General features: G+C 38.4%; 1 protein-coding gene across 2 annotated transcripts in view; it reads right to left on the reverse strand.

Moving 5' to 3' along the window:
• The window catches only part of Cdk6 (cyclin-dependent kinase 6), a gene marked incomplete in the record, with an annotated part of 205,979 nt that overhangs the window by 143,111 nt on the left and 36,701 nt on the right, over nucleotides 1-26,167 (reverse strand). For both annotated transcript variants that reach the window (XM_005388024.2, XM_013516028.1), the window contains 1 exon segment: nucleotides 6,220-6,355. In XM_005388024.2, the coding sequence (XP_005388081.1) occupies nucleotides 6,220-6,355 (136 nt within the window).

Here is a 26,167-nt window from a genome sequence, read left to right on the forward strand (position 1 = left end):
AAAAAAAAAAATAAAAACCAGGAAAGAGGTGCGTGGGTGCATGTGCATGTGTGTATTTTAAAAAACATGCACGGTCTACTCAACTCGCCCAGCCATGATATTAGACTGAAAAAAATTTCCTTCCGAGATCCTTATCCTTACTGTGGTGTATGTGTTCTTTGAATTTCTGGTCTTGTTTTTGGGATCACCTTATTATGCAACATCTGCTCTGCATTTCAAATGTGATAAACAGAGTAGGAGCGTTGGTGGCAGATGGCTAATGACCAGCAGTGACAGGGCATTCAAGCCTGCCTTGTTTTCTGAGAAGCGATATTTTCATGTTAATTTGCTCTGTGTCCTGCAAAGATGAGACAAATCACCTGCTCGTAATTCAGGCAAAGTGGAGACCACCGGGAGCTGAGGGGGCCATGGCTCGGTTCCTGTAGGAAGAGGAGGACGGAAGACTTTCCTCACGCAGAAGAGAGGACCAGTCAGTCACTCTGCATTATGTCAACTCGAGAAAGAGGAACCAGCGCTGGACACCCCACACTGACATCAGAGTCACTGTTTACCGCCGCAGATATTAGTCATGAAAACAGATCCTTCCCAGAGGCAGAAAGCAGGTGCTATTAAGAGTCTATGACAGCCTCTGAAGTCTGGGTTTTGTAAAATAAACCTAATAGTACATTTTATCTCTTTCTGAAAATATTACAACCAACAGAAATCTCTGAAGAAACACTCAATTGAAGAGAAATGAAATTTAATCCACTGAGAAAATGAGCAGCGCAGACATTTAAACCTTGAGCTTTTTTGGCCTTCTCAAGCTCTGTAGAATTCATTTATCACAGGGAAACACAAACATAATTTTTATCTCAAGATTGAATCATCAAACGAGGTCATATGGCTTTGAGCTAAAGGAGCTCTGTTCTAGTTTAGAGAGGCTGCTGATCTGTGTGAACTTTCGGTGCCTCATCCTTGTGAAATCATAATGCCAATTACATCAAACGTGTCACATGTACAGAATGTCCAAGGAATTAATAGTAGGTAGGTTATATGATAGTTGAGAAGTCAGGTCACTGCGTAGGAAAGATAACGTACTCATTGTATAGGCAAACCTTGTGTTTGAACTCGATAAATGGTTCAAGTAAAAGAGGGCATTCCATTTTGAAAGCCTCAACTGGAAATATTTCACATAAGAGTCTCTCCCCCAGCATATTTCACCATATCATTCTTTTTCTGAGTAGCACTTATGGATAACTAAGGAAGAGTGAGGATACTCATTTATATTTTGTTTGTTTTTTTGAGACAGTTTAGCTATGTAAAACAGGCTGACCTTGAACTCATGTGTAGCCAGGCTGGCCTCAAACTCACTATCCTTCTGCTTCGCTGGGAATACAGGCATGTGGCACCACGCTTGTGTTCATATATAGTTCTTTTTAACCTTTTCTCTTAGGGTGGCAGATAAAAGCATGAAACAGAAAAATAAAAACCTGAAAGCCTTTTTTGGTAAAGCCCCCATAAATGGAAGGTGCTATATAAGCAGATACTCTGGATTTACCATGAACTTTAAAGGAAAAAAAAAAATAACACAATCATTAAAGTGCTATTACCTCATAAATTTAAGCATGGAAGTCCTATGAGACAGTACTAAATCTCAAATGATTTTTAAAAATTAAGTAAAATGGCACTGACTACCCCTGCCCAAAAAAACCTGATAAAAAGATATTATGAAAGCCAGGTGTGGTGGCAAAGCCCAGCACTCGGGAGGCTGAGGCAGGAGGATCTTTGCAAGTTCGAGGCCAGCCTGGGCTACAAAGGGAGCTCAAGGCCAGTTTGAACTCCATAGCGAGACCCTGTCTCAAAAAGACCAAAAAAGAAAAAAAGAAAAAAAAAAAGGTATTATAAATTAGAAAGTAAAAAAAAAAAAAAAAAGCCACTGAAAATATATAGGTAAAGGAACTTTTCTGTACCGTTAATGAGAATTTTAACGTAGTATAGCCATTATGGAACTCAGCATGCAAGTGCCTCAAGTAAGTAAAAATAGAGAGACAATATGATGTTTACACATGTGAGTCTGGTTTATTTCACTTATGAGTATGGTCTGTAGTTGCATCCACTTACCTATAAAAGCCCTGAGTTTATCCTTCTTTATAGCTAGTGTAAGAAACTGAAAGAGTAAATAAGATACAAAAGGTACAACAGATATTGTGAAAGGGAAATAAATGCTCGAAAGGAAAGAACAACTGGGATGGGAGAAAGGGGAAAAGAAGGAAGAGAAAAAAATACATATATACACACAAGACAGCTAAGATAACTGTACTACTAATTTCTATTGGTTTATTGAAAGAAACAGTGCTTATATTGTTTGATCAATTTTGCATGCCTGTATCTGGTAATCTGAACAACTACTTTGCAGATAACAATATGCAATACAATAACCATTGTTAATTTCCTATCATCTTGTTTTGAAATTCTGTATTTTTTTCTCTCTTTAAAATAAAAAAAGTAAAAAATAGAGCTACTATTTGTTCTACCATTTCCCAGCATTTTCCCAGAAGAATCAAAGGCAGTGTACTATACAGGTAGCTGCATAGCCATGCTTACTGCAGCTCAATTCATAACAGTTAAGCTACAGAAACTGCCCAGATACCCATCAGTGGATGGATGGAAGAAAGTACAGTATACAGACACAACAGAATACTATCTAGACACACAAAAGAAAACCATGTCATCTGCAGGTAAATGGATAGATGTGGACATCGTCCGTGAAGTGAAATAAGCCAGACTCAATAAAGTCAAATAAGCCAGGTGTGGCGGCACATGCCTGTTAATACAAGCACTCTAGGAGGCTGAGGCAAGATGATTCCAGGGTCGAGCCTAGCCTGGGCAACTTAGTGACTTAGTAAGACCCTGTCTCAAAATAAAAGAGGAAAAAGGAAGCTGGGGATATAGCTCAGTGCAAAGGCCTTGGATTCAGTCCCTGGTATAGTTTTTTTAAAAAGGTCAAATATTGCATGTTTTTTCTCATATAAGGAACCTGGGGGCTGAGCGGGAGACTGTTAGAGAAGAGGAAGGAATAGGGCAGGGGAAGAAAAAGGGAAAGGGGTAATGGGGGGATGATCGAAGTGTGTTTCATGAAGATATAAATATGCCAAAATGAAACCCCCAGTCTGTATAACTAGTATGTTCTCATTAAAAGAAAAAGGGAAAAGAAAGCCAGGGAAGTTCATGATAAACCTACGAGGCAACATTAGAACATTTGTTGACTTCACAGTACAGCAGTCAGCAGGCTTCTTTATGTCAGTGTCATTGCCAACCGAAAACAGACCCTTTAAGAGTGCCAGGAAAGAGATTAAAGCTGGGTGTTGCGATGCACACCTGTAAACCCAGCTGCTAGGGAGGCTGAGGCAGGAAGATCATAAGGCAAATTGGAGGCCAGCCTCGCTGACAAGATGCGCCTCAAAATAAAAAAATAAAAAGGGTTGCAGATGTAGTTCAGCACTTCATAGGTTCAATCCCCACCAAACTGCCCACCCCAAGGAAGGAAGGAAGGACGGAAGGAAGGAAGGAAGGAAGGAAGGAAGGAAGGAAGGAAGGAAGGGGTAGGAGTGGAAGAAAAGGAGATCCAAGATTTTTCAAAAAGGGCTGAAGACCTCAGGATGAAATATAAGTAAAACATACAGGTATGTTTGTTTATATTAGAATATAGTATCTTTAAAAGCACTCACTCAACAGCTCAGGCCTACACCCTTCACTTACTTTATCAAAGCCTGACACGAAGAACGAACAAAACGCTCAATAAGCTGGTGTACAAGCTCTGGTAAGGATCCTTCCCCCGCCCTACAAAGGGCACAGGGGGGTGGGCCACCTCTCCCGTCTCTCTCTGTCCCACTCTGGAGACTGGCTCCTGCCTGTTGCTTGACCTCTCCTGACCTCCCCTCCACTCCCACCCTTGAGAATCTCCCCATCCCACCTCATCCCTACTGCTGCCTGACAAGCTTTACGTAACACACCACCGTGGCTTGTCAGTCATTTTGACTGCACAGATACTTTGGAAAATGATTCCCCTTAGCAGCCTTTAGTATCCCAGGTGAATTCAAAGTGAGGCTCAGAGAAATCTACGGAGGTGATTATGTATAATATAGACACGGTTACCTTGTCTCCCTGTTCTTCTAAAAAATGAGAACCACAAGAACAACTCTGAAATTAGAAATGTATCAGAAAAAGCCAATGACGACTTAGTAGTTTATATTTTAGCTGCTGGAAGTATTTTTAAAGTAACTATCTGACGCAAGCTTGGTGATGTCTTATTCATGGTGCTTAAGTGTCTACATCACAGTGTACTGCACGGCCAGGATACAGGGATGAATGCACAGATGTGTACATAAGTAATCGATTCAAGGCAGAAACATGATGAAGAAATGGATTCTGTAGAGTAAGTGATGTAAGGCAAATGAGATAGCATGAAGCTGTAAGGGTTGATCTAAGGGGTAGGCCTTGAAAAGTCAGGCAGATAGTTACTGATGGGAGGAAGAACAGAAGAAATAGCATGAGAAAGAGGGCCACTGAGGTGGGAAGACAGACCACCTGAAGAGAACTGTGATTAGTTCAAATCTGGTCAGAAAGTAGAACAAGAAAAAGGGAATTAGGCCCTGCTTTGCATGGTGAGCACAGGGCTTCTGACAAGCTTATAAAGGAAAGAAATGAAGCTACTACACGGATGAAATTGTCTGATCAATCTTCCATGCCTACATTTGTTTATCCTAGTAACCAATTTGAAGATATCAATATGTAATATAACATCCATTGTTAATTTCCTATCACCTTGTCTGAAATTCTGTATTGCTTGTATTGTTTTTATGTTATTTTGTAAATGTATGTGCGGTTGTTAATGTGTTTTCATTCTTTTATCTTCAGACCAAGAAGAGATGACTAGAAATACCTAGATTTAAGAGAACTCCCTCTCCTACAACACTGCTGTTGTGAAGATTAACTACTTTCACCATTTCCTACCTAAAACGATGCTGAATTCTGTAATTCATTTCTAAGCAACAAATGATAAAGTGTGGAGTGTGTTTAAGCTACCTAATTCAGAAAAAGAGGTCATGAAGACTTGTACATAATGTGCATACATTTAAAAGATCTGGGAAATTCAGTTATGTAGAATAAAAGACTAAACAAACTATATAAGCAGCTTTCCCCATTAGCCTTGAGGAAGAAAGAACTGAAGTGATTTGTGAGAAAATGGATGCGTCTTCAGACCATAATGTTAAGTGAAATAAATCAGAGAAGCTTAAATATCTCCTGGTTTCTCTTATATGAGAAACCCAAAGTATAAATAAATTAAAAAGCAAAATAAAAGATAGATACTAAGAAACAATAAGATATCTTTTTAAATTTTTTTTGTTTTTTGTTTTTCTTCTGGTACCAGGAATCGAACTCATGACCTTGCGCTTGCCAGGCAGGTGCTTTGCTGCTGAGCTAAATCCCCAGCCCCAAGGTATCTTTTTTTTGCAAATGGGAAGAGGACAAAGAGATGGAGGGTAAGTGGGGATTGGGGAAGAGAAGGAGACATAAAAAGAATTAAAATGTATTACGTCCATGTACCAACTCCCCATGATAAACGTGACCGCTACATACTGCAAACATGTACTCATAAAAATTTAAGCATTTAAAAACCAATATACTACACCCTCAAGCCAATCTACTGGAAAGTCAAGATTAACTGTTACAATCATACAACCTAGCACTTAGGCTTCCTATAACATTTACCAACGGGAAATAACGGAGAAAGAATGGCCCAAAATTAGTAATTCAGATTTACACAGCATAGATATGCCCCAGAATCTGTGTATGATTACAGTGTACAATATGATCATGAAAGATGTTTCAAAGTTTGTCCCTTAGAGATATACCCCAGCAGAAAATGAAAGTATAGCATACTACACTATACTTTCTAAGGTTAGAGCCAAATAATATATAACTAGTTATTTTAAAATCATTTTAATAGGCATTAAAACTAAAGGGTTATTTCATTTCATTCTCAAGCTAATGACCTAGAATGTATCCCATTCTTTGAACACACCAGTTGGTTGATGAGCTAGACTATGTCTCATTCTTTGAATACTTTACTTAGTTGATAGTGCATACAATGAGTTCCAAAAGCTGTAATTCTGGCAGTTTTCATAAGGAAAGAATGCCATTGCTTAGCAGACGAGGTAGAAACATGATTCTTAGTACCTTTATGGTTTCCGTGGGCACTCCAGGCTCGGGAACTTTGTCCAAGTAAGTGGTCAGGTCTTGATCAACATGTTCGAACACTAGTGTTAGTTTTGTCTCTCTATCTGTCCGAGACACTGTGCACACATCAAACAACCTAGAAGAAAGAAAGCGATTAAGTAGGTGGGAATAAGTAAAGAAGTAGTCCATACGTCTTACACATATCCCTCAATTTCATCACACACCAGGGCAAAAAAAGGGCCAGTGTGTATCACTCCTCCTGTGATCTACGTAAGGAAACCTAATGGGGTTTGATTCTTTTTTTGTTTGTTTGTTTTTTTCCGGTACCGGGAACTGAACTCACGACCTCGTGCTTGCCAGGCAGGTGCTGGGCTGCTGAGCTAAACCCCCAGCCCCTTGATTCTTTATAACAACATGAAAATTCAGGAGACAAACACAAAAGCGACCTGGCTGGAGTACCAAACATGTAGCTGCAGAGTGTCCTCACTTAAGACCTTAGGTTGAACTTGTTGACAGAAACCGTTTTAAAAATTTGCAGCCCAGGCAAAATATGCTGCTTCTTGGCTTTAGTTTGTGAGTTATTCCAGATAAATTTAGCATTTTTTGGATTCTGCAATGAAGCTTTTCCTGGAATTTGAGGTGTCACGACCACACCTGTGAAGTTCTGGGGTAGCTTTCTCTTCCTAGTGAATCTCCAGGAAGGGCATTCATTCTTTTTTCTTTTGAGACAGGGTCTTGCTATGTAGCCCAAGCTGGCCTTGAACTTGTGGCGATCCTCCTGAGTTCTGGGCTTATAGGCATGCACCATCATGCCTAGCTTATACATTCTCAAATTGTCTTTAATACTCTAAAAGTTAGGTTAAAACTAATACTTAAAAATTTTAAAGATTTTTAAAAATCTCTTTTGGACAGATTATAATGGTATATACTTATGTGACCATGGTGTAATATTTTTTTGCTCTATTGGTGAATAGAATGGTGACTAACAGTGCAGTGTATACTGCAAATACTGCAAAATCGCTGAAAGAGTTCAGATATTTTCACCACAAAAATGATAAGCATGTAACGTGGCGTATTTATTAATCAGCTTTATTAAATCATTTCACAATATAAAGAATAAAATTTTAAAATTCATGTTTTCGGGAAAGAAAAAACTACACTGGTCAACTACGTTGCCCGTAAGTGATAAAAAACAAATTAACCAATATTATAATTAAGTTTGCATTGGCAAATCAAGTTTCTTTCTAAGACCTTACAACTGATTCACAATTTAAGTTTTAAAAACAAACAAAAACAGCCTCCAGTAGTCAAAAGAATTTTCAAGCCAAAGGACAAAATGTCCTTTAGTTGCAACCATAGCACGCTATCTGGCAGCAGAGGTTCTCACCAAATGTTTGAAGAATTAAACCAGCCACAAACAAGCTGTAAGAAAAGTTCTCTAAAAGAATGCAATATAAATACTAAGAAAAAGCTAATAAAATGCTAGTCGTAATATTTTTTCATTAAAATACTAAATAAATACCCTCTTCAAAGAAACTTAACTGTACATGTGCATGACGCCCACTTACTATAAATAGGGCTCACACTCTTTCCTCCAGGTCTGGTTTGTATATTACCTTCGTTAATTTTTAGTGCCCTGATAGGCTGACCATGCCAACCTATATTTCTGGGCTATGGGCCCTACAGCATTTGGTACTTCTCTGTGAATCTAAACTAATTTAAAAAAAAAAAATCTAAAGAACACTTTAATTAGTTTAAATCTGGTGGGGCAAACAACATAATACTGACGACTATACATATGTCCTAGCCAGATCTAAAGTATTGTTCAAATATGGGCAATCTGGGGTGAATTCTACAACTATGTTAAAACCAACCAAGACCAACTGAATTTTCTCCCTCATATTTACTACTTTTAGATATTCTGATTTTATGTTTTCATATCTATTTCTAAACATAATATTTTCTACTAGTTATTTACTTATTCGGGACTCCTATTCTGGATTCAAGTACTCTGGGTAAGGTGAAAACTCATAATACATTTATTAAAGATAGCGCCACAAATCATGTAAACCCTATACACTATTTAAAGTATGATTCCTATCATTCCTGAATTTAACACTCAGAGTATCGGAAAGTTCTTTGGGCTTGACAATTTGAGGTAACTACTATTTATTAAAAGACTTCTTTGAGGGGGCTGGGGATTTAGCTCAGCGGCAAAAGCGCCTGCCTGGCAAGCGCAAGGTCGTGAGTTCGGTTCCCGGTACCGGAGAAAAACCAAAAAAAAAAAAAATAAAAAAAATAAAAGACTTCTTTGAGCCATATTATTCCTGTTAAACACACATTCTTGGACAACTTTGGTTTGTCTTCCTTTTGAAGGAGAGAAAGGAATTCCAAAATTACCAAACTTCTTTGTATCTGTCACTAGTATACTTGCAATGAAACAGCAGTGAACCCAAAATGACACATACTAAATCAAATACAAACACGGAAATTGTCACACTATATATCCGCGGCAGCTGTGCTTCTTAAACATTACTTTAAAGGACATTTCATTATAATTAACACAGGCATACACTGATTATCAGCCTGATGATTTTAGTAATTCCAGTTTTTCTTGCATTTATAGTCTATAATGTATATAAGGCATTTTGGTAATTTCTAAAATAAAAGAAATGTTGCAGAGTACTTAATGGGAGAACGTAATGACCCTGAAACACTGCTGAACCAAAAGGTCACCTGTTCCCCAAACCGTTGTCTTAGAAGTTACCTAACAGCCCTGGCAGCATGCTGTTGCTTCATCTCACCGAAACTGTTATCAAACACTCTTAGCATGACACAATTCATGAATAATACTAACTCACCCAAGCTGTTTTCCTCAAAGTTACATAACACTGTTCACTTTAAAATATTAAGATTCACTGATGCCACCTGCAATAAACAGACTACATATGTAACTTTCAAAGGCTGCCCAAGACGTGTGCTACTGCTGCTTAACTTAAGTGATCAACATTGGAAAAAAACCACTCATTCTATTGGTAGTTTTTAAAAAGGGGGATTAAAAAGTTTTTAAAAAGAGATGCATGACAGTACATACAGCAAATATTACTGTATGAATTTTAATGTCTGTATTTTTAGGCTACAAAAAAAAAAAATGGTAACGTTGGCCCAGGTTGAGGTAACTGGTCCAGGTTCAAGGAGATAATCTTTGTAATTTTTGAAGTATTATTATTACTTTCATCTGGGAAGTGGCACACATTACTTTCCCTTAGAGATTCACAAGGGCGCCAAGTAAAAGTCCTAAGCATACCTGTAAGGTGCGCTCCCTGCTTTGTTTCCAAGGCCGCCTTTTATAGCCCGTGGACCCACTACCTCAGAGAAGACATTTGGGAAACACCGTTCTTCAGTAAAACATGACATTTTGTTTGACTTAATTTTTCAGTAAATATTATTGTAGTAAAAGTTAACAGTTATATTAGTCTTCATGGGTACAAAATGCACTTCAAGACAGTTATAAATACTAATCTTAGAAATTTCAGAATATTTATGATGCTTTTCGTCTATGAGTCCCTCTACAATTACCCCAAATCAAATAATAGCCATTTTGGTGAAAGACAAGACAGAAATTTTAATATAACCAGGAAGTTTCATAAAAAGCAACTGAACTGAACAAGAACTCAAATCCCTGGTATTTGGCTGGAGGTTAATAGTATATATGTATACAAATCAATGAGGAATGCGGCTAGGCTGCTATAACCCGCACACTTGCAAAACAAAAGAGCCGAACAGAACAGGTCTGAACATTTGAACAGAACACTGGAGAATAACTTCCACTGTTGACTCTTGTGTTGACCAACATTTTTACGCTTTTCTAAAACTTTTGTGTTTTTTTGCTAGTTTGTTCAGAAAGTTGACAAAAATACCACTTCCCTGACTACATGACTTCACTTCCATAAGAAAATGTAATCACGCTGCTTGGAATATGAATATAATATTTCTCAGATTACTTTCAGGAGAATTATTCAAATTTATCCATCAGAGCTTCATTCAAGGTGATGCAAGTGAATATTTCTTCAAAACACATGAGTAAAAAGACACGTTGGGCACTTACTAAGACTATGCATCCAGTTTTGCTGTGCAAATGCAATCCAAACCAGGCAGATAGGTCATGATTATTTCACAGTTAAGTCAGCCAAGCCTCTGAGTGTCCAGTAAAGTAAGTTCTCTTGCTGTCTCTATTGTCCTGACCCTCCAGCTGCAGGGCAGAGCACAGGCACAGCGGTCCAGCCCAGCGCTCAACTTTCCAGCTGTCTTAGTGATGTAATTATCTCATAACAAAATATCTCCCCGAACTAACTCTGCATCCTACCCACTGTAATTCTTAATGACTGCTTCCTGTTCATGTTCTCAATTTAACTTGCTATTCGGGATCTACTACATAGGCCTCCATCTAATGGATGGGATTACAGCCAATAGGTCTGGGATTTCCAAAGATTACAATTTACAAAGGTTTCCCCAACAACATGCTTTGTAAACACAAGCTCTGCCTTTCCATTGTGGTTACAATAAAGGGGAAATCTGTATTATTTGCTGTGATTACACTCTGAACTATCACAGGAAGTTCTATGAGGATTTTTTTCCTGTGAGGTTTTTTTTTTAAACATACTCTTCAATGTTCGGACTTCAAATAATTCAAGAACTGAGACATGTCTGATACAGCTGCTTAAAAAAATTTTTTTTTGAACTAGGGCCAGTACTTGGAATTGAGAAGAATTTTTTCCTTGCCTAATCTGCTCCTCAGAAGCCCATGAAGTGCACTTGGTGGGCAATGTTTGTAGGTACCAGGGTCACACATCTCACAAGCCCTGTGCTACAGGATACTGGCCAGGGTGTTCTCTTTTTGCTTGCTAAATACCAACTCCGTGTGTACTGATTCTGCACCCACATTGAATGACACAGCTCTACACGTATCTGCCACCAACAATAAGGATGATGTTGCTAAAAGGAAATTGCTATTTCAGCAGCATCTAAAATATTTACAAGTTCCTGTCATGTGCAGGCACTAAGTTTTACAGCTTCCAACAGATCTTAAGCCAGATGTTGTCTTTTAAGAGCTTTATTACCTAGTTGTGAGATAGAAGATGTACATGTAAAAATACATGTCATCATATACAACTATATATTAGTATCAAACATATTCTAAAAATACTATGTGCAATTTTATGTATAAAGTCAAGGTAAACTCATTTTACATCCTATCACAATAGCCCACAGGTGCTTTCTCCCTTTCCAGCATCTTTTCATCTCTTCTGGCAGTCATATCCTTATTTCCTCTACAGGAATCTCACTTACTCCACACTCAGATAGTAATGGTTTGGGGCACAAGGGCCTAGGGATGGCATGTGACCAATCCTGGACAAAAAGAATGACAATGATTGATTTGGGGATGAACAGGACCATGAGAACCAGTCCCAGGAATTTTGCTAGAACTTCTGGGAGAGCAAAGCTCTCTTTATACCAGGATTACCAAACTGGCAAGGCGTAAGCCTGCAGCTGCTGGGGGCTCTTTGCCACCACTTTAGTGAACTTACCATGGAACGCAGCTAACACAGAGCAGAGAGACAGTAGACAAGAAATTCCAGATGACACTGTGTAAGCACCTAAACACTTTGCCTGATGTAGCTCCTGGATTTTAATCATATGAACCAGTGAAGTCAGATTGCTGCTTACCCAGTTTGAGTTGGGTTTTCATTACTTAGGACAACAATTGTCCTAAGGCATTTATAAATATTTTGCAATGATTAAATGACCTCAAAATATCAATATCTGACCTCAAATATGTCCTGCACATTTGCTAAAGCGAGTACAGCTCAAGCACATAAGAGGCAGTAGTGTCTTCCAAGTGACTACCAGTTCTCTGACTTCCTGGAAGACTCTTCACCTTAAATGGTCCCTCCACTGCCCTGTGCACAGGGCAGAAGTGACTGACAGCAGCACACCCGAAGGATTCATCTCTTCTAAAGAGCTACTTGGCTTCCTCCCAGAATTCCTGTTTGAGATTCCTGGCCTACCCAGACATCTGATGGATGAAAAGCAGAGCAAGAAGACAGACAAGCTCTTCACAAACAGGAATATGGAACCTAGAACAGGAAAGAACTCTATGGGTAAGAGGAAGCAAGGAGGGAGAAGGATTTAAAAATAATAGAGTTCATTTAATTTAGAGGTTGAGTCTAATGCTCAAAGGCATGTTCTCCTCAAACCCTCAATTAAACAACCCCCTTCCCACTAGCTATTGCTCAAAAGTGCAAATTGCATAGGAGTGGCAAAGTAAGCTAACTCCACAGCAGGGAAACCTCTTTTGTTCGCAATCTGACAAGGGACTGCAAAGCTAACGTCTCATATTTACATCATTTTATACCCATAGCCTTAAGCACAGTGTCCATAAGGACGTTTCATAGTTTATCTTCTTCTAGTTCATCTTTAGAGTTGCTGTTCATCCAGTTTCAGCTTCTATTTACATGCACCTGGCAACTAACTGTGACTCTATGAGTTAATATCTTCTGGATCTCTCAACCAAAAAAATGTTTTACAGAAGAAATGGGAATCCCCTAAACTGGGCAAGTTTACAAGATGTGACTCACACTACACTAAATATTGAAAGTAAAGCAAACAGTAAAATTTGTGTGTATGGAAACATCCTTCTACTACACAATCAGCAACAAAACTAGTACACTACTACCATAATTAGGCCTCAAACATCCCAAATCTATGGAATGCCTACACACTGCTCCGCTCATATTCAAGATGCATCCTTGAAATGGAATTCAAGTAAAAGAATTCAGACTTCTTCCGTGGTCCTACAGCAAGCACTACAGACACTCTTCTAGTATCAAGCACAATTCTTCAAACTGCTAATGCATTCTATCTGAATAACAGGCAGAGAGAAGAATGAAACTATAGGCTCACTCTGTTAATGCTAACTACATGCTACTATGGGAAAAAAAAAAATATTGCTTTACAGCTGAAATGAAGAAAGTGACAGAAACATACCTGTTGTCTTATAGGGAAGAGAATGTTCACAGGGGCACAATATTTGATAAACGAACTCAGAGTCACTATGTGGACCATTATCTTTCCCAGACAAGAGAATGGAAACACAGGCAGCCAAATAATGATGAGGTGATACTTTTGTTGAGTCCAGCTGCAGGGGCTGGGGATATAGCTCAGCCACACAGCACCTGCCTGGCAAACGTGAGGTCGATTCCTGGTACCCCCTCACCACCAAAAAAAGAGTCCAATTGCAATACAAAAGTTTTAGAAGTTTAAAGAGAATAAAAAAAAAAAGATATCACTGACCAGTTTAAAAAAAAAAAACAAACCTGTCCACTGAGAAAATTAGGAACTTTGGTCTAGATTAGAATAATGTAGGGACTATCTGGCTTATTCACCAACCAATTCACCAACCTCAGCTACAGCTCAGCACTAGGACCCACCCTTTTCTTGAAGTGATGAACTTATGGAATAATTAACTTCAGCCAACCACTTGGTATTAGTATGCTGGTCAAAATAAGGGCCCAGCAAGATTCAATGGGCTAAGAGACCTTAAAATCTGTGTCCCTGCTGAGACTGGGGGGAACCAAGTTCCAAAACCCACAGGCAGGTCCGAGATTACCGATTAGTCAACTAAAGGTGGCTTTAAACTACAGTCTCCTGTTGGTACTTTTGCTTATTCTTTTAACTTCCCAAGGCATCCAGCGCAATGTCTGATGCACAGCAGATATTCAATAAATTTTTACTAAATGAAATTTTTCAAAATTATAACTTAGGGGAAAGTCAGGAGCAAAGTACAAGAGACTACTCTTAGAGATGTCACCGGAAAGGCACAACACTTTCAGTAAGCCTAAACTTGTAACTGATGTTAAATGAAGACTCGTACTCTGCTTTCTCTTCAGATCCTATAAATCTTTCGCCTTTTAAATGAAGACTCAGACACTAATACTGTCTTGCACTTATTAGCTAATACTTACGAATTTGCACATTATGTTTGGATTTTTTAACCTCTCACAGCTCTATAGACAGTACTCATTTTAGAGCTAACACTTGTAAGCAACTGTTCACTGCACTTCCATTTATGACAGCCCAAAAGTGAAAACAACCTAAGTACCCATCGACTGATGAGTGGAAAAACCAAGTGTGGTATATCCATATAGCAGAATATTATTTGGTAATAAAAAGAAACAAAAATACAAACGCACGCTACAACATGGAGACACCTTGAAAAGACTTTAAGAGTGTTCACAAAATGCTACATGATTCTTTATATGAAACGTCCAGAAGTAAGCAGATCAAATAGAGACAGAAAGTAGATTAGTGATTGCGTGGGAGTAGGCAGAAGAACAGGGAATGACTGCTAATGGGTACTAGGTCGCTTTCTAGGGTGATAATATGTTCTAAATTTAGAGACGGTGATGGCTGCACAACCAGTAAATGTCCTAGAAATCACTGAAGTGCAGACTTACACAGGTGAATTTTGTAGCGTGTAATCTATGACTCAATGAAGCTGTTTTAAAACAAGCAAATAAAACAAACAGCAGCAGGCAGGTTCGGGGCTTTTCCGAAGGCAGGGGGACAGTAAGTGGTGGAGATGGAATCAGAAGTCAGGCTGTCTGGCTCCAGAATCATCTGTCCTAACCTCCTCCACTTCACCTCTGTCGGTAGCACAGTACTGGGTCTACAGGGAAGTAGAGTCAACGATGCAGAGATTTCTGTGTGGCAAAAGAAACACACTGTTGACGGCACTGCGGGAATGCCAGGCTGAAATGTTTTGGGTAAACTTGGAAACTCCAATGTATACATCTATACTCTGCATGCTGGGCAGGGGAGAAAAAGTTCAGGAAGTTGGGAGGAAAAATGTAAAGAAGCTGAAGATGTACCACCCCCTTATATTCTTCCCTTAACGAGTTCAAAAAAATGGCACACTGTAATTCACCCAGCGGAGCCTGAAAAGGATATTCTGATCTCGAGAATACGTGAGTTCAGTGATATTTTTAAAAGCAAAGTGAACGGCTCAGGCTTGAGTCAGATAGAGTGCAGAACATTCTGGACAACTTTCAACATTTAGTTCTCTTTCCATTTCTGACCTGTAAAAGCCCTGCTCTCCAGCTTGGGCCTCTCTTGAGGAAAAGCGAGGCAGCCGCCAAAACAACGCAGCAGTCTCTGATGAAGACTGCACGGTCTTACACCAATCAAGCTTTCCCCACACCTTAAGCCACACATCTTTAACAATCACATCCTTACTAGGTGCATTAATGTATCTCAGCACTAATTCACTCAGCTACTTATGATTTGCTTCTTCTCTAATGAAACAGCCACTGGAGTTCGTTCCTTCTAAGGAAATACAAATGACCATTAACATAAGAAAACACATTAAACCTTAGCAGTAACGTAAAGAGAAACGAAAACTAAGTGATACAGTATTTAAACCCTTCAAACTGGAACTACATTGTCATTAACATTTTAAATAATAAAACCACATGGTATTTGTGAGGGTCTGTGAAAATGGGCCTGTTTCATTCTGGGAGTGAAATTTGGTGAAAAATCTTTTGGACACAGATAGATATACGCTGTATGTCTCTTAACACGTTCATGATAGGACCGTAATTTGTATGTCTTCCTGCCAGGCAGCTTGCCCCACTGGTGGTACATGCATGACTGTCCCACTGGGAGGGTTTTTATTAATTTTACCAGTGAAAAGACCAATCAAAGTGATGATCCATTTTTACCACCAGTGGTACAAGCCGCCTGAGGGGACAGTCATGCAGGTATCTTCTGTGGTACAAGCCAGCAGGAACGTGTTAAAGTGATGACACAGACCCGTATTTATTGAACACAGAAAGGCAATCACTATATACTCTTAAAAGAAAATTCAGGTTGTAAATGTAAAGACAGAAAAAAGGTAAGATGCTACCCATGGTTATCTCTGTCTGAGTAGGGATTTGTCTTAGTTACTTATCTCTTGTTGCTGAGACAAAATACCTGATGCATAGAATTAAGGAAGGAAAGGCTTATTTAGCTCACAGTTTGTGGAGGTTTCAGTCCATACTCAGTTGGCTTCAAGGTAGAGTGGCACAAGGCAGAGGGCAATAGTTCATGGCAGCAGAAAATAGCAAAAACAGCAACAGCAAAAAGGGAGGAGCAGCGAGGAGAGCAAGTCTCTTTCCCTCCCTTACACTGTACGCAGACTACCTGCCCCAGGGTGGATGTAGCACTCACATCTATAATCCCCAGCACTGGACCATGGATCAATCATAAACTCTAGAAGCCTGCTCTATGACTGCATGAGGCTTTGGGGGGACATCCAGACACAAACCATAACAGGATTATAAATACTTTTCTGCTGTTTACTCATTGGAACTTTACACAATGAGAAGATATTAGTTTTTATTTTTTTATTTTTTTATTTTTTATTTTTTTTTTGGTTTTTTGGTTTTTCTCCGGTACCGGGAACCGAACTCATGACCTTGCGGTTGCCAGGCAGGCGCTTTGCCACTGAGCTAAATCCCCAGCCCCGATATTAGTTTTTAATAAGAAAAAAATCACTATTTTAAAAGTTATAAAATATTTTTTTCTCAATCAAGTTTCTTCCTACTACTTCTTGTACTTTTTCTCCAACCTGCTCCTCTGAGTTAATGAGAAAATCCTAATTATCAACCTTGAAAATGGAGCTTTAAAAATTAAATGTATAAACAATGTAAATTCTTAATTTTGTTCTAAAAGAAAAAAATAATACACGTCATTACTTCATCACTGAAGGCATGTAACTTTCAATACTCGCCTACCATGGAGTGTTCATAAAAAAAGAATAAGGGTAAAATGACACTCTTTTTCTGGTACCTAGGTAAAAGTTCAAAAGCTGGTAGAATTACCATGAAACAAAAAAAGAAATAATGATAGCTCATAAAGCCTTCAAATTACTCTAATATTCATTTTATAAGCAAACAAAAATCCTGCAGTGAACAATGAATGGACTTCTGTAAGTTGAGGGAGACACTGCCCAGTTCTGTACAGTTAGTTGTTTTACTGGTGAGAAAGCAGGAAAGGAAGAGCAAAAAGGCAATGCCAATAAACTTACATGACACCTGGGTCTCATAGCTAAGAATTCAGCGTCCTTTCTAATGTAGAAAGGTACATGGAATTAAAACACATTTTTAAAAAAGGTCCTTATAAAAATTAACACCTAGCACATTATGCTTTTAAAGGGTATCTATTCCAACAAAACTTCCAAGAATTATTGTGTTAAGAAGTAGGATAGATTCTGTAAATACATTTTAATGACACTAATGAAAACGTACATTAAAAGTTTAGAATTCAAAACAGTCAAAATTTAAAAGAACTGTTATCTTTATCCATGGGTAAACACAATGATCTGTGCATAAGTTGTTTTGTTCAGGCATAAAAATTTGGTAAAAATTAAAGTATGATTTGCTATATCTATGAAAGTCAATTTTATTTTTGTAATATTTCAGATAAGGTAAATATTTTATGGTCTTAACACTTGTCAAAAACTAAGAGTACAAATTTATAAATGTAGTGGCAACTATGTCTCCTTCACAGTAGACTTCTTTTTGCAAAGAACTACAGAATACTTCATACTGGAACTCTATAGGCAACTGGGTATTCCACATTAGTTAATATTTTGGATACCTGATTCTTACTCACTTTAAGACCCCCAAGCTTTTTTTAATGAAATTCTTAATAGTAAATATTGTATATTTTTTACTTTTTAAAAGCACTACATACTGATCATATTTTACTGATAGATGCTTCATAAATATCATTAAATTATTATTTAATTCAGCACAATTATGATAATGATTTTGGGGGGTCTTACTAGGTACAGGTGTTTAAAACAAAAAAAGATCACATCCACCCAGGCACATTATAGTCAAAGACAAAAGAAAAAAGAGATTCTTGAAAGCTGCAGGATAAGAAACCTATCACGTACAATGGATCCTTAGTAAGATTAACAGCCAACTTTTTATCAGAAACTATGGAGGGCCGAAGGCAGCAGGAATTTTTAAAGGCTTGAAGAAAATTACCATTAACCAAGAATTCTGCATCAAGTAAAACTATGCTACAACTATGAAGTAGAAATTGTGACATTCCTAACAAACAAAAATGCTAACAGAAGTCCTTCAGTCTGAAATGAAAGGGTAAGAGACAGTATGTCAAAGATACATGAATAAAGAACAAAAGAATCTAAGTATGGAGGTAAATATAAAGTTCTTACATTTTGGTTTATAACTATTTTCTCTATGATTTAAATGACAAGTGCATATGACAATAGCTACAAATTTACATTAAAGGCCATATAATGCATAAAGATGTAATTTATGACCATAACAGTATAAAGAGGAAGGGAAATTTTTATATACTATGAAAGATAAGTTAGCATGAATTCAAACCAGATTGTTATAAGCTTGGGATGTTAACTAATCTCCAGAGTAGCCACTAAGACATTCCTTGTTTTGAAACTGACTTGATATCCTAAGGAATATTTTTTGAATATTCTAATTTATGACAGAAGAGTACCTCTATCATGAACCTGGGATTGTACCAGGGACTTCATATATACAAACTCACTTTATATAGCAAATCCTTTCAATAACTATATCCAGTATGTACTATTATTATTCTTTTACAGATGAAGAAGATTCAGAGACTAATTTGGGCAGAGTCACAAGCAGAGATTAGGCAAAGAAACAGGATTCAAATTAGAAATCCTCACTCCTCTTTTCTGTTCCTTGATCTAGAGATTCACGGTTCTATTCTCCCATCCAATGCTGCACCAGCCACCAGCACCAGCAATCCCCCCCATCATATCATCACATCATCATCATCATCATCATCATCATCATCAACAGGTAATTATCTCCTTTATGGTCTCAAATTTCCAAGAGTACCTAGAGGCTGATGAATTTCCAATCTGTCTCTTCAATACAGTTCTCTCTCCAAACTCCACATTTAGTTACCTATTGGACAACTGTAACCAAGATTCTGAATATACCAATTTCAAGTGTCCAGCACAAAGTTCATTCCCCTTGTTCAATCACTTCACTACCTAACCAATTTTCTAAGCCCAGAAACATTCATGAAATTCTAGATTCTCACATTTCCCCATACACCCAATCAACCACCAATGCTAGCACCTATCGACTACCATTTCATGAGTTCATCAGGTGCTCATCTCTCTCGGCTATTCTTACCCAGTTCCCTGTGTTGTGAAGACTCGTGTGCTCACCCCCCACTGTAGTCCATGGGCCTGCTACCCTACACACCTGATCATAATCCTGAACAAATATGCTTTTTTTTAATTTTAAAGAGTAAAAGAAGGATAACATAGTAATAGTGGGGCTTACCAAATTACAGACCAAGTGGCAGGAAATTATCAATGGTTGTTGTTTAACATATTGTTATTTACTAGATATTTTCTCAGGAAAACAAATAGACAATAGTGAGTTACAGACAAAAGTGGTAGCAGATAATCAATAGTCGTCGTACAATACTCTGGTATCTTCAAAGTGGCTTCTAAAGAAAATAAATAGAGCTATACATGAGTGACGAATTGAATAATCACTGACTATTCTCAGTGGTTGTTGTAGGAAACACATTAATAATAAACATACATCCATTTATGAAATAGGATAGGAACAATGCAAACATTACAGAGTTATGGACAGATTAGTAGGAAAATATCAGTGGCTGCTCTAATACATGGTGGTATCTTCAAAGTGGTTTCTCAGGAAGACAGAGATATGCAAGGAAGATCTAAGTAGTTATAGCCTAAGGGTTGTGAAAAATAGTGTATTACCTCCTCACCAGTGACACCTTTCACTGAGCTGAACAAATATGCTTAACCAACAAATGTTAACTATTTTCTAAGCATTGTATTGAGTGCGAGAGGTACAAAGATCAAAGGATAAAATAAAATTTAAGTTGGTCAGAGGTTAGCAGGGAAGACAGACATTTGAAGACAAGTACAGTATTAGGTATTCTATAAAGGCTGAAGGGTATACACAGATTAGAATACTATACATATGGTACTTTAAGAGAGCTAAGGGACCCAATCTGGACCTGTAGGGAAATGTTAACAGAGGAAATGGTAAATAGAGTATCAGGCATTACCCAAGCAAGTGGTAGAGAAAGGGCACTTCAACCAAGTGAAAGCACAAATGAGGAGACGACAAGAAGCCCCTGCAGAGAGAAATCCTGTGTACCACAAAAACTTTTATCCCTAAGAAAACCAGTATTTATGTTTTGATTTTCAAACAGCTCTATCTGATGGCATGGATAAGAGAGGAAACTGGCAAGAAGACCAGAAAGGAGACTGCTGCTGCAGTAGTACAGGGAAAATAAAGAGGGCCTGTCCTAAGGAATTGGCAGCAAGGATGGAGAGGAGAGTACAGATTCCAGAAATATTTAGGAGGTTGAATTGGCAGGACTTGCTAAGTGTCTGAATGTGGCGGGGGTGGAGGGATGGGAAAGGAGGAGAAGCCAAGGATGACTCACAGGCTTTTGACTTTGGGGACTTGGTGCCGCCACCCCATGAGATACAGCAGTGTTCCCAGACCTTGGGTTTTCAGGGAATGGTAAACTTTCCAACAGCTTCAGAGCTCTTGACAGAAAGTTGCCAGCGAAAGACACCCTATCATGTACAATCACCACTATTTCATATGGGAAGGCACATTTAACACCCCAAACGTGATACTTTCAGCTTCCCCAAAAATTCACCACAGGGGTTGTTTTTCGGACAGCATCACACATGATGGAAAATCGGTACTAGGCCTCAGACCAACACTGGGAAGCACTGACATAAAGATATATCTAAGTTGGGTCAACAGTCCAGTGACAGGTTAAGCCAGAAGAATACACTGCCTCTGCCCTCACTAACTCCCCAGACCTATGTGGACACCCACCCCACATATATTAAGGGGTATAAAAGAGTTCAAGAATTGTTGCAGGCCTTGAAGAAGAGGCATTTGACTGTGCCTATGGGGAAGGAGCTGAGCCTCAGAGGACAGTTTGGAATTTGCCATATAAACAAAGAAGTTTGGCATGGTCTTGGCAAGAAGGCGAAGTATGTCCAAAGGTATGTAGGTAGGCAGGAAAACTCGCGTATTTGGGGAATTGCGGATATCTTGGCACGACTTGGTGATTATCTTGGAAAATGGCAAGTGAAGAGCTGGAAAAGTACACAGAAAGGAAATTATACATGGTTTGGTGATCTAAGCTAAAGACTGGAAATGATCTTACAGGCCCTGGGAAGAACCAAAGGATTTTACAGTGCACAATGCTATGGGTAGATTTGCCATGTGAAAATACTGCCTGAAAACAAGTACAGAACATCCCCAAAAGCCCATATAAGTATAGACAGAGAAAAGCCAACAGAGAGAACCACAGAACTAACAGACATTCACTAGGCACCTATACTCTTCATCAAGATCAATGAGACAACATGGCTGCCCTCTGGAGCTTATTTTCTACTGCTGTTAAGCAAAAATTAAATCACACATTGTGTAGTATTTTGCAATGTAAAAGTTTAACAAGATACCAACTGCTTTCACAAATCTATCTTCATTTAAAAATTTGTATTACATTATATTTTAGATGTAACTTAAGCCATGTCCCTGTTTTCTGAACACTGATTCATTATTACCTTATAATAAACTCCTAGAAGTGATACTGCAGAAATAAAAAGATACATGTTTTTAAATTTAAAAAGTTGTACTTTAAAAGTTCTTGATCCGAATCAGTTGACAGAAGGTGGGATTCACAGAATTTGGTGATAAACTTGACTATAAGGGTTGAAAGGGTCAGAAGTTCAGAATGACTTTCTAACTTCTGGTTTAGCCAATAGGTATGTGATGGTATGATTTCCAGGTAAGGAGAAGAGAAAAAAGATTTGAGGGAGTAATTAATGAGTTTATTCAGACGAAGATTAATGTGTGATGTCCGTGGCAGTTGGGTAGTAATGTCCAGTGACAACTGTAAACACACACTTAAGAGCTTTGGGCACAGATCGAGGTATAGTTTGGAAAGTTACCAGCACCCAGATGAGACAGTCCTGGAGGCCATAATAACATGAAACAAGCAGAAGAGAATCTGAATGAATCAGAAAGGTGGGCAAGAATACAGCTAAGAAAATGCGCTCTCTCTCTCTCTCTCTCTCTCACACACACACACGAGAATTAAAATAATTCCATTTTAAATAGCACCAAAGCCAAGAAAAGATTTAGGTATAAATCTAACAAAACAGTTCACCAAATACTGAAAACTAGCAACAATGCTTAAGACACTGAAGATGATCCAATCTTGCCCTTATGTATCACTCCATCCTCATCTTTTAACTGCTTTTTTAAATCCACCCTGAAATACTTGCAGTGTCTGGATCTCGCTCTGAGCCCTGATATAAGCTGTCACCTCTGCCTAGAAAGCTCTTTTCTTCCTCTGTCCACCTGGTGACTTCCTACTCATCAGCAAAGATTCTGCCCAGGGTGAACATTCACCATGATCCTACTTCCTTTTCACACTCCCAGTGCCACACCAGGATTCCTTTGTTACCACAACATGCCTCATGGGAGGCACTCAGCCATGACTGCTGAATGAATAAATGAAGGAATAAAAATATTAAACTGTCGTATAAGAAAGTGCACTGTATTTTTGGAAACAGCCTGAGCCTACTCTGATAAATTAAGGGGCAGGGGGAGGAGAATCCGGCTCAGTAAAATTCTTTTGGGTCCAAAAAAGATGTCAATTTTTGGCTTGGCTAGTGAAACAGTTCTGAGGACAAATCCAGAAAACTCTGAAAATGTTTTGCTGAATTAGGGTAGCGCTAGAAAAACTGGCCTGCCTCCCATGGGACAAGATTTATTTGGTCATATAAGTTCTAGTATGACATTTTTTTTTGGCTTTTTCCTTTGTCTCATTATTTTCAAGTCACATGGTGTAAGGGAATTGTCCTTTTATTAGACATATTTCACTTCCTAAAGAGTCTATGAATAAGCCAGCTCCATTTTCTTCATAATTTCTTTCCTCAGTAACTGTCTTGACATGTTAAAGAAATATTTTATTATCAGAAGGGTGATTCTGCTTATTTCCAAAGAGGGAAGCAATTTGCTACTCTTTAATTTAAACCTACCCTTAAATCTCAGGAATGTCTGGCTCATGAAAGGAAAAACAAGGTCCAGAATCTATTAACTTGTGATCCACAGCCTTCAAAGCAATTTACATTCAGTATACATTTGAGTTCCTTTAGCTGTCGGAGTAAAGCCTAAATCCCCCGTGGATCTTGCCAGTACAAAAGTATACTTAGACCCAAACTAGGTCACAAAATGTTTTAGAACGACATGTGTTTCACTCTTCCAGCATTCTGAAAAAATCCAAGGAACTACAGAAAGCTTCCTGAAAGAAAGAACTTAATACCCTAAATCACATCCTAGATAGGCCTCACCCAAGTCTGTATTTAGGGCACTGTCAAGACAACAGAAGAGAAATGACTTGTGTCACAGCATACACTCAATCACACTGCTTCTCCCACGTCTAAATCTCCCTACACCAGTAAGCCCATCTGCATGTAAAGGTCCTTCAAACACTTTGTCTAACCCTCCAAGTACAAATATCCAGATACTTCAACTTAACCAGTTCTTCTTCTGTTCAAATTTTATAGATTCTAACACTAAGCACGTAGAATTAGTGTATATAAAGATTAGACCTAAGTATTAGCCTATAGATACATCTCTGCTGATGGTAACCATCAACTACTAGTGTTTCTCAGCTGCTCAAGGGATGCCACTGTTAAAAACATTCCCCTTGTCTTACATAAAGGAGTTCTGCAAGTACAAACGGCTCTGGAACTGAGATGGAAAACTGCACGCACGGAGCAGGGTTCTCCAATGAAAAAACAAAGGCAGCTCCAGCAGCAGCTGAAATTCACCTGAAAAAGAAACTCGACCTCTACCCCTCTCAAAAAGAAGAATTTCACTGAGACTATTTCAATTTGGGAAAGGGGGAATAAATGATAATACTTGAAAAATATAAGCTCAGTAATAAATTTTTTTTTAAGTTATAGACATGTTGGATATTTAATCACCATCCCCTTGGCGTGCATTACTTTGTTAGAAGTAAAATTTTTAAAAATGCAAACTTCGTTCATATCTTCCTTTGACAAGTTACACAACAAGGAGAACTCCATGAGATCAGATTTTACTAACTTATTTCAAAATACTAAAATGATAATAAACCAGATAGTATATACATCTCTCTTCTGTGCTTTTAATCACTTTTACAGGATAATTTGAGGAAGTTACATTTCATAATTGCTAAATGGATAGTTATTTAAATATATTGTGTCTGTCTTTTTCACCCTATTTTTCAAATGTATATAATGTATTTCTCTTCCAGAATTTTAATAGTTTTTTAAAGGAAAACTCAACTGGTAAGAAAAGGCATTTCCTCCCTCACTGCATATAAATTTATTCAAAGGCAATACATATATTCAAAAGAAAATGGTCTATCGAAGTTTAAAACCTCAAATATAAAATTTATATTTAAAAATCTGTTTAACCATAGATACATGGAGAACCCTAAAATACTCCACTTATACTAGCTAAACTTAAAATAAAATATATACCACTATCAACTGATGTGCCAAGAAGGTATCTCCAGACAATTAGTTTTTAGTTTACTGGAACTTACTTCAATAAACAGACACAAACGTGCCATCAGAAAGATAACAGTGTTAGCCCCTGCACCAAAGTGAAGGATAAAATCTAAGATCAAAACTGAGAAAATGAATTGCAGGTGATGAGCATGAGTTACCAACAGAAAAGGCTCGAGAGACTACAGTCACCCCAAATCTAATGGGGAAGCAACCCCTCACACTGCACTTTCACCCAAAGTCTGTATTTTATCAATATAAAAGCAAAGTGTAGAATGACAGTTTGGCAGAGCAAGTAGGCTCCTCTCGCAGGTGAGGGAGTCTGTGTGACAGATGCAATTTTTTTCTCTGGAGTCAAAACGGATGCATCAGGCACCGCACTCGGAGGCCATCGGATATTAAGATTATTTCTAACTCCCTTCATGGGATCTACAATCACAAAGACAACTATCCCACTATAACCTGGCTTTCCCATTAGTAAGTACGCAAGGAAGACAATGCCTTGGTTGGCAGATCCAAGGACTCTCGAGAAGTTCAGCTTTTAATGGAAAAGAGTACCGTTAACATTTTGGTTCAGTCCTCAGTTTCGTGTGAGGTTGGTGGGAGACTGTCATCCTAGCTTCTCCATCCCTCTAGGTAGACTAAGAAATTCGGGCTTCCAGTCTTTAATGCCAAGTGGACCCTGGAATAGGCAACTACACCACAGCCCTGGCTCACTATCCACGCGCACCTAGTCATCATTCTTTCTCCCGAAAAGGCAACCCCGACCTTCAAACACACCTTTTCTTCAACGCGTAACAGAGTCTTTCTGCATTTTGACTTTGAACTCCTGTGATTTTTAAAACTAAAAGAATAAAGACAATGCTTCAGGACATACGTATCCAGGTTTGTGAGAACTTGTAAAGAGTTATGTCTTTAGACACCAAAATGAGCACTTTTAGAAAAGGGTAATTCTTAAGACTATTTTATAATGAACTATTTTGGTTATGTACTACATCGTGGAATGCAAAATGCTAGAGGATAAGAACCCATAGTCATATCAAAATCCCCTCTAGGGACTTATCAAACACCAACTCATCCTCTACTGCGAATAAGCCAGGCCACACTGGGTCCCTGGCCACCTTCAATCTGTCACCTTTGGAGGTAACTCCAGAGACCAGACCATCCACTCTAGAAGTACTGGAATCCCTGTTCTGAGGGAAGTCACTACAACTGACAGGTCTGTTTCCTTTCTCA

Source organism: Chinchilla lanigera, unplaced genomic scaffold (genome assembly GCF_000276665.1).
Source record: "Chinchilla lanigera isolate Chin_1 unplaced genomic scaffold, ChiLan1.0 scaffold00031, whole genome shotgun sequence".
In the NCBI taxonomy this organism is placed as follows: domain Eukaryota; kingdom Metazoa; phylum Chordata; class Mammalia; order Rodentia; family Chinchillidae; genus Chinchilla; species Chinchilla lanigera.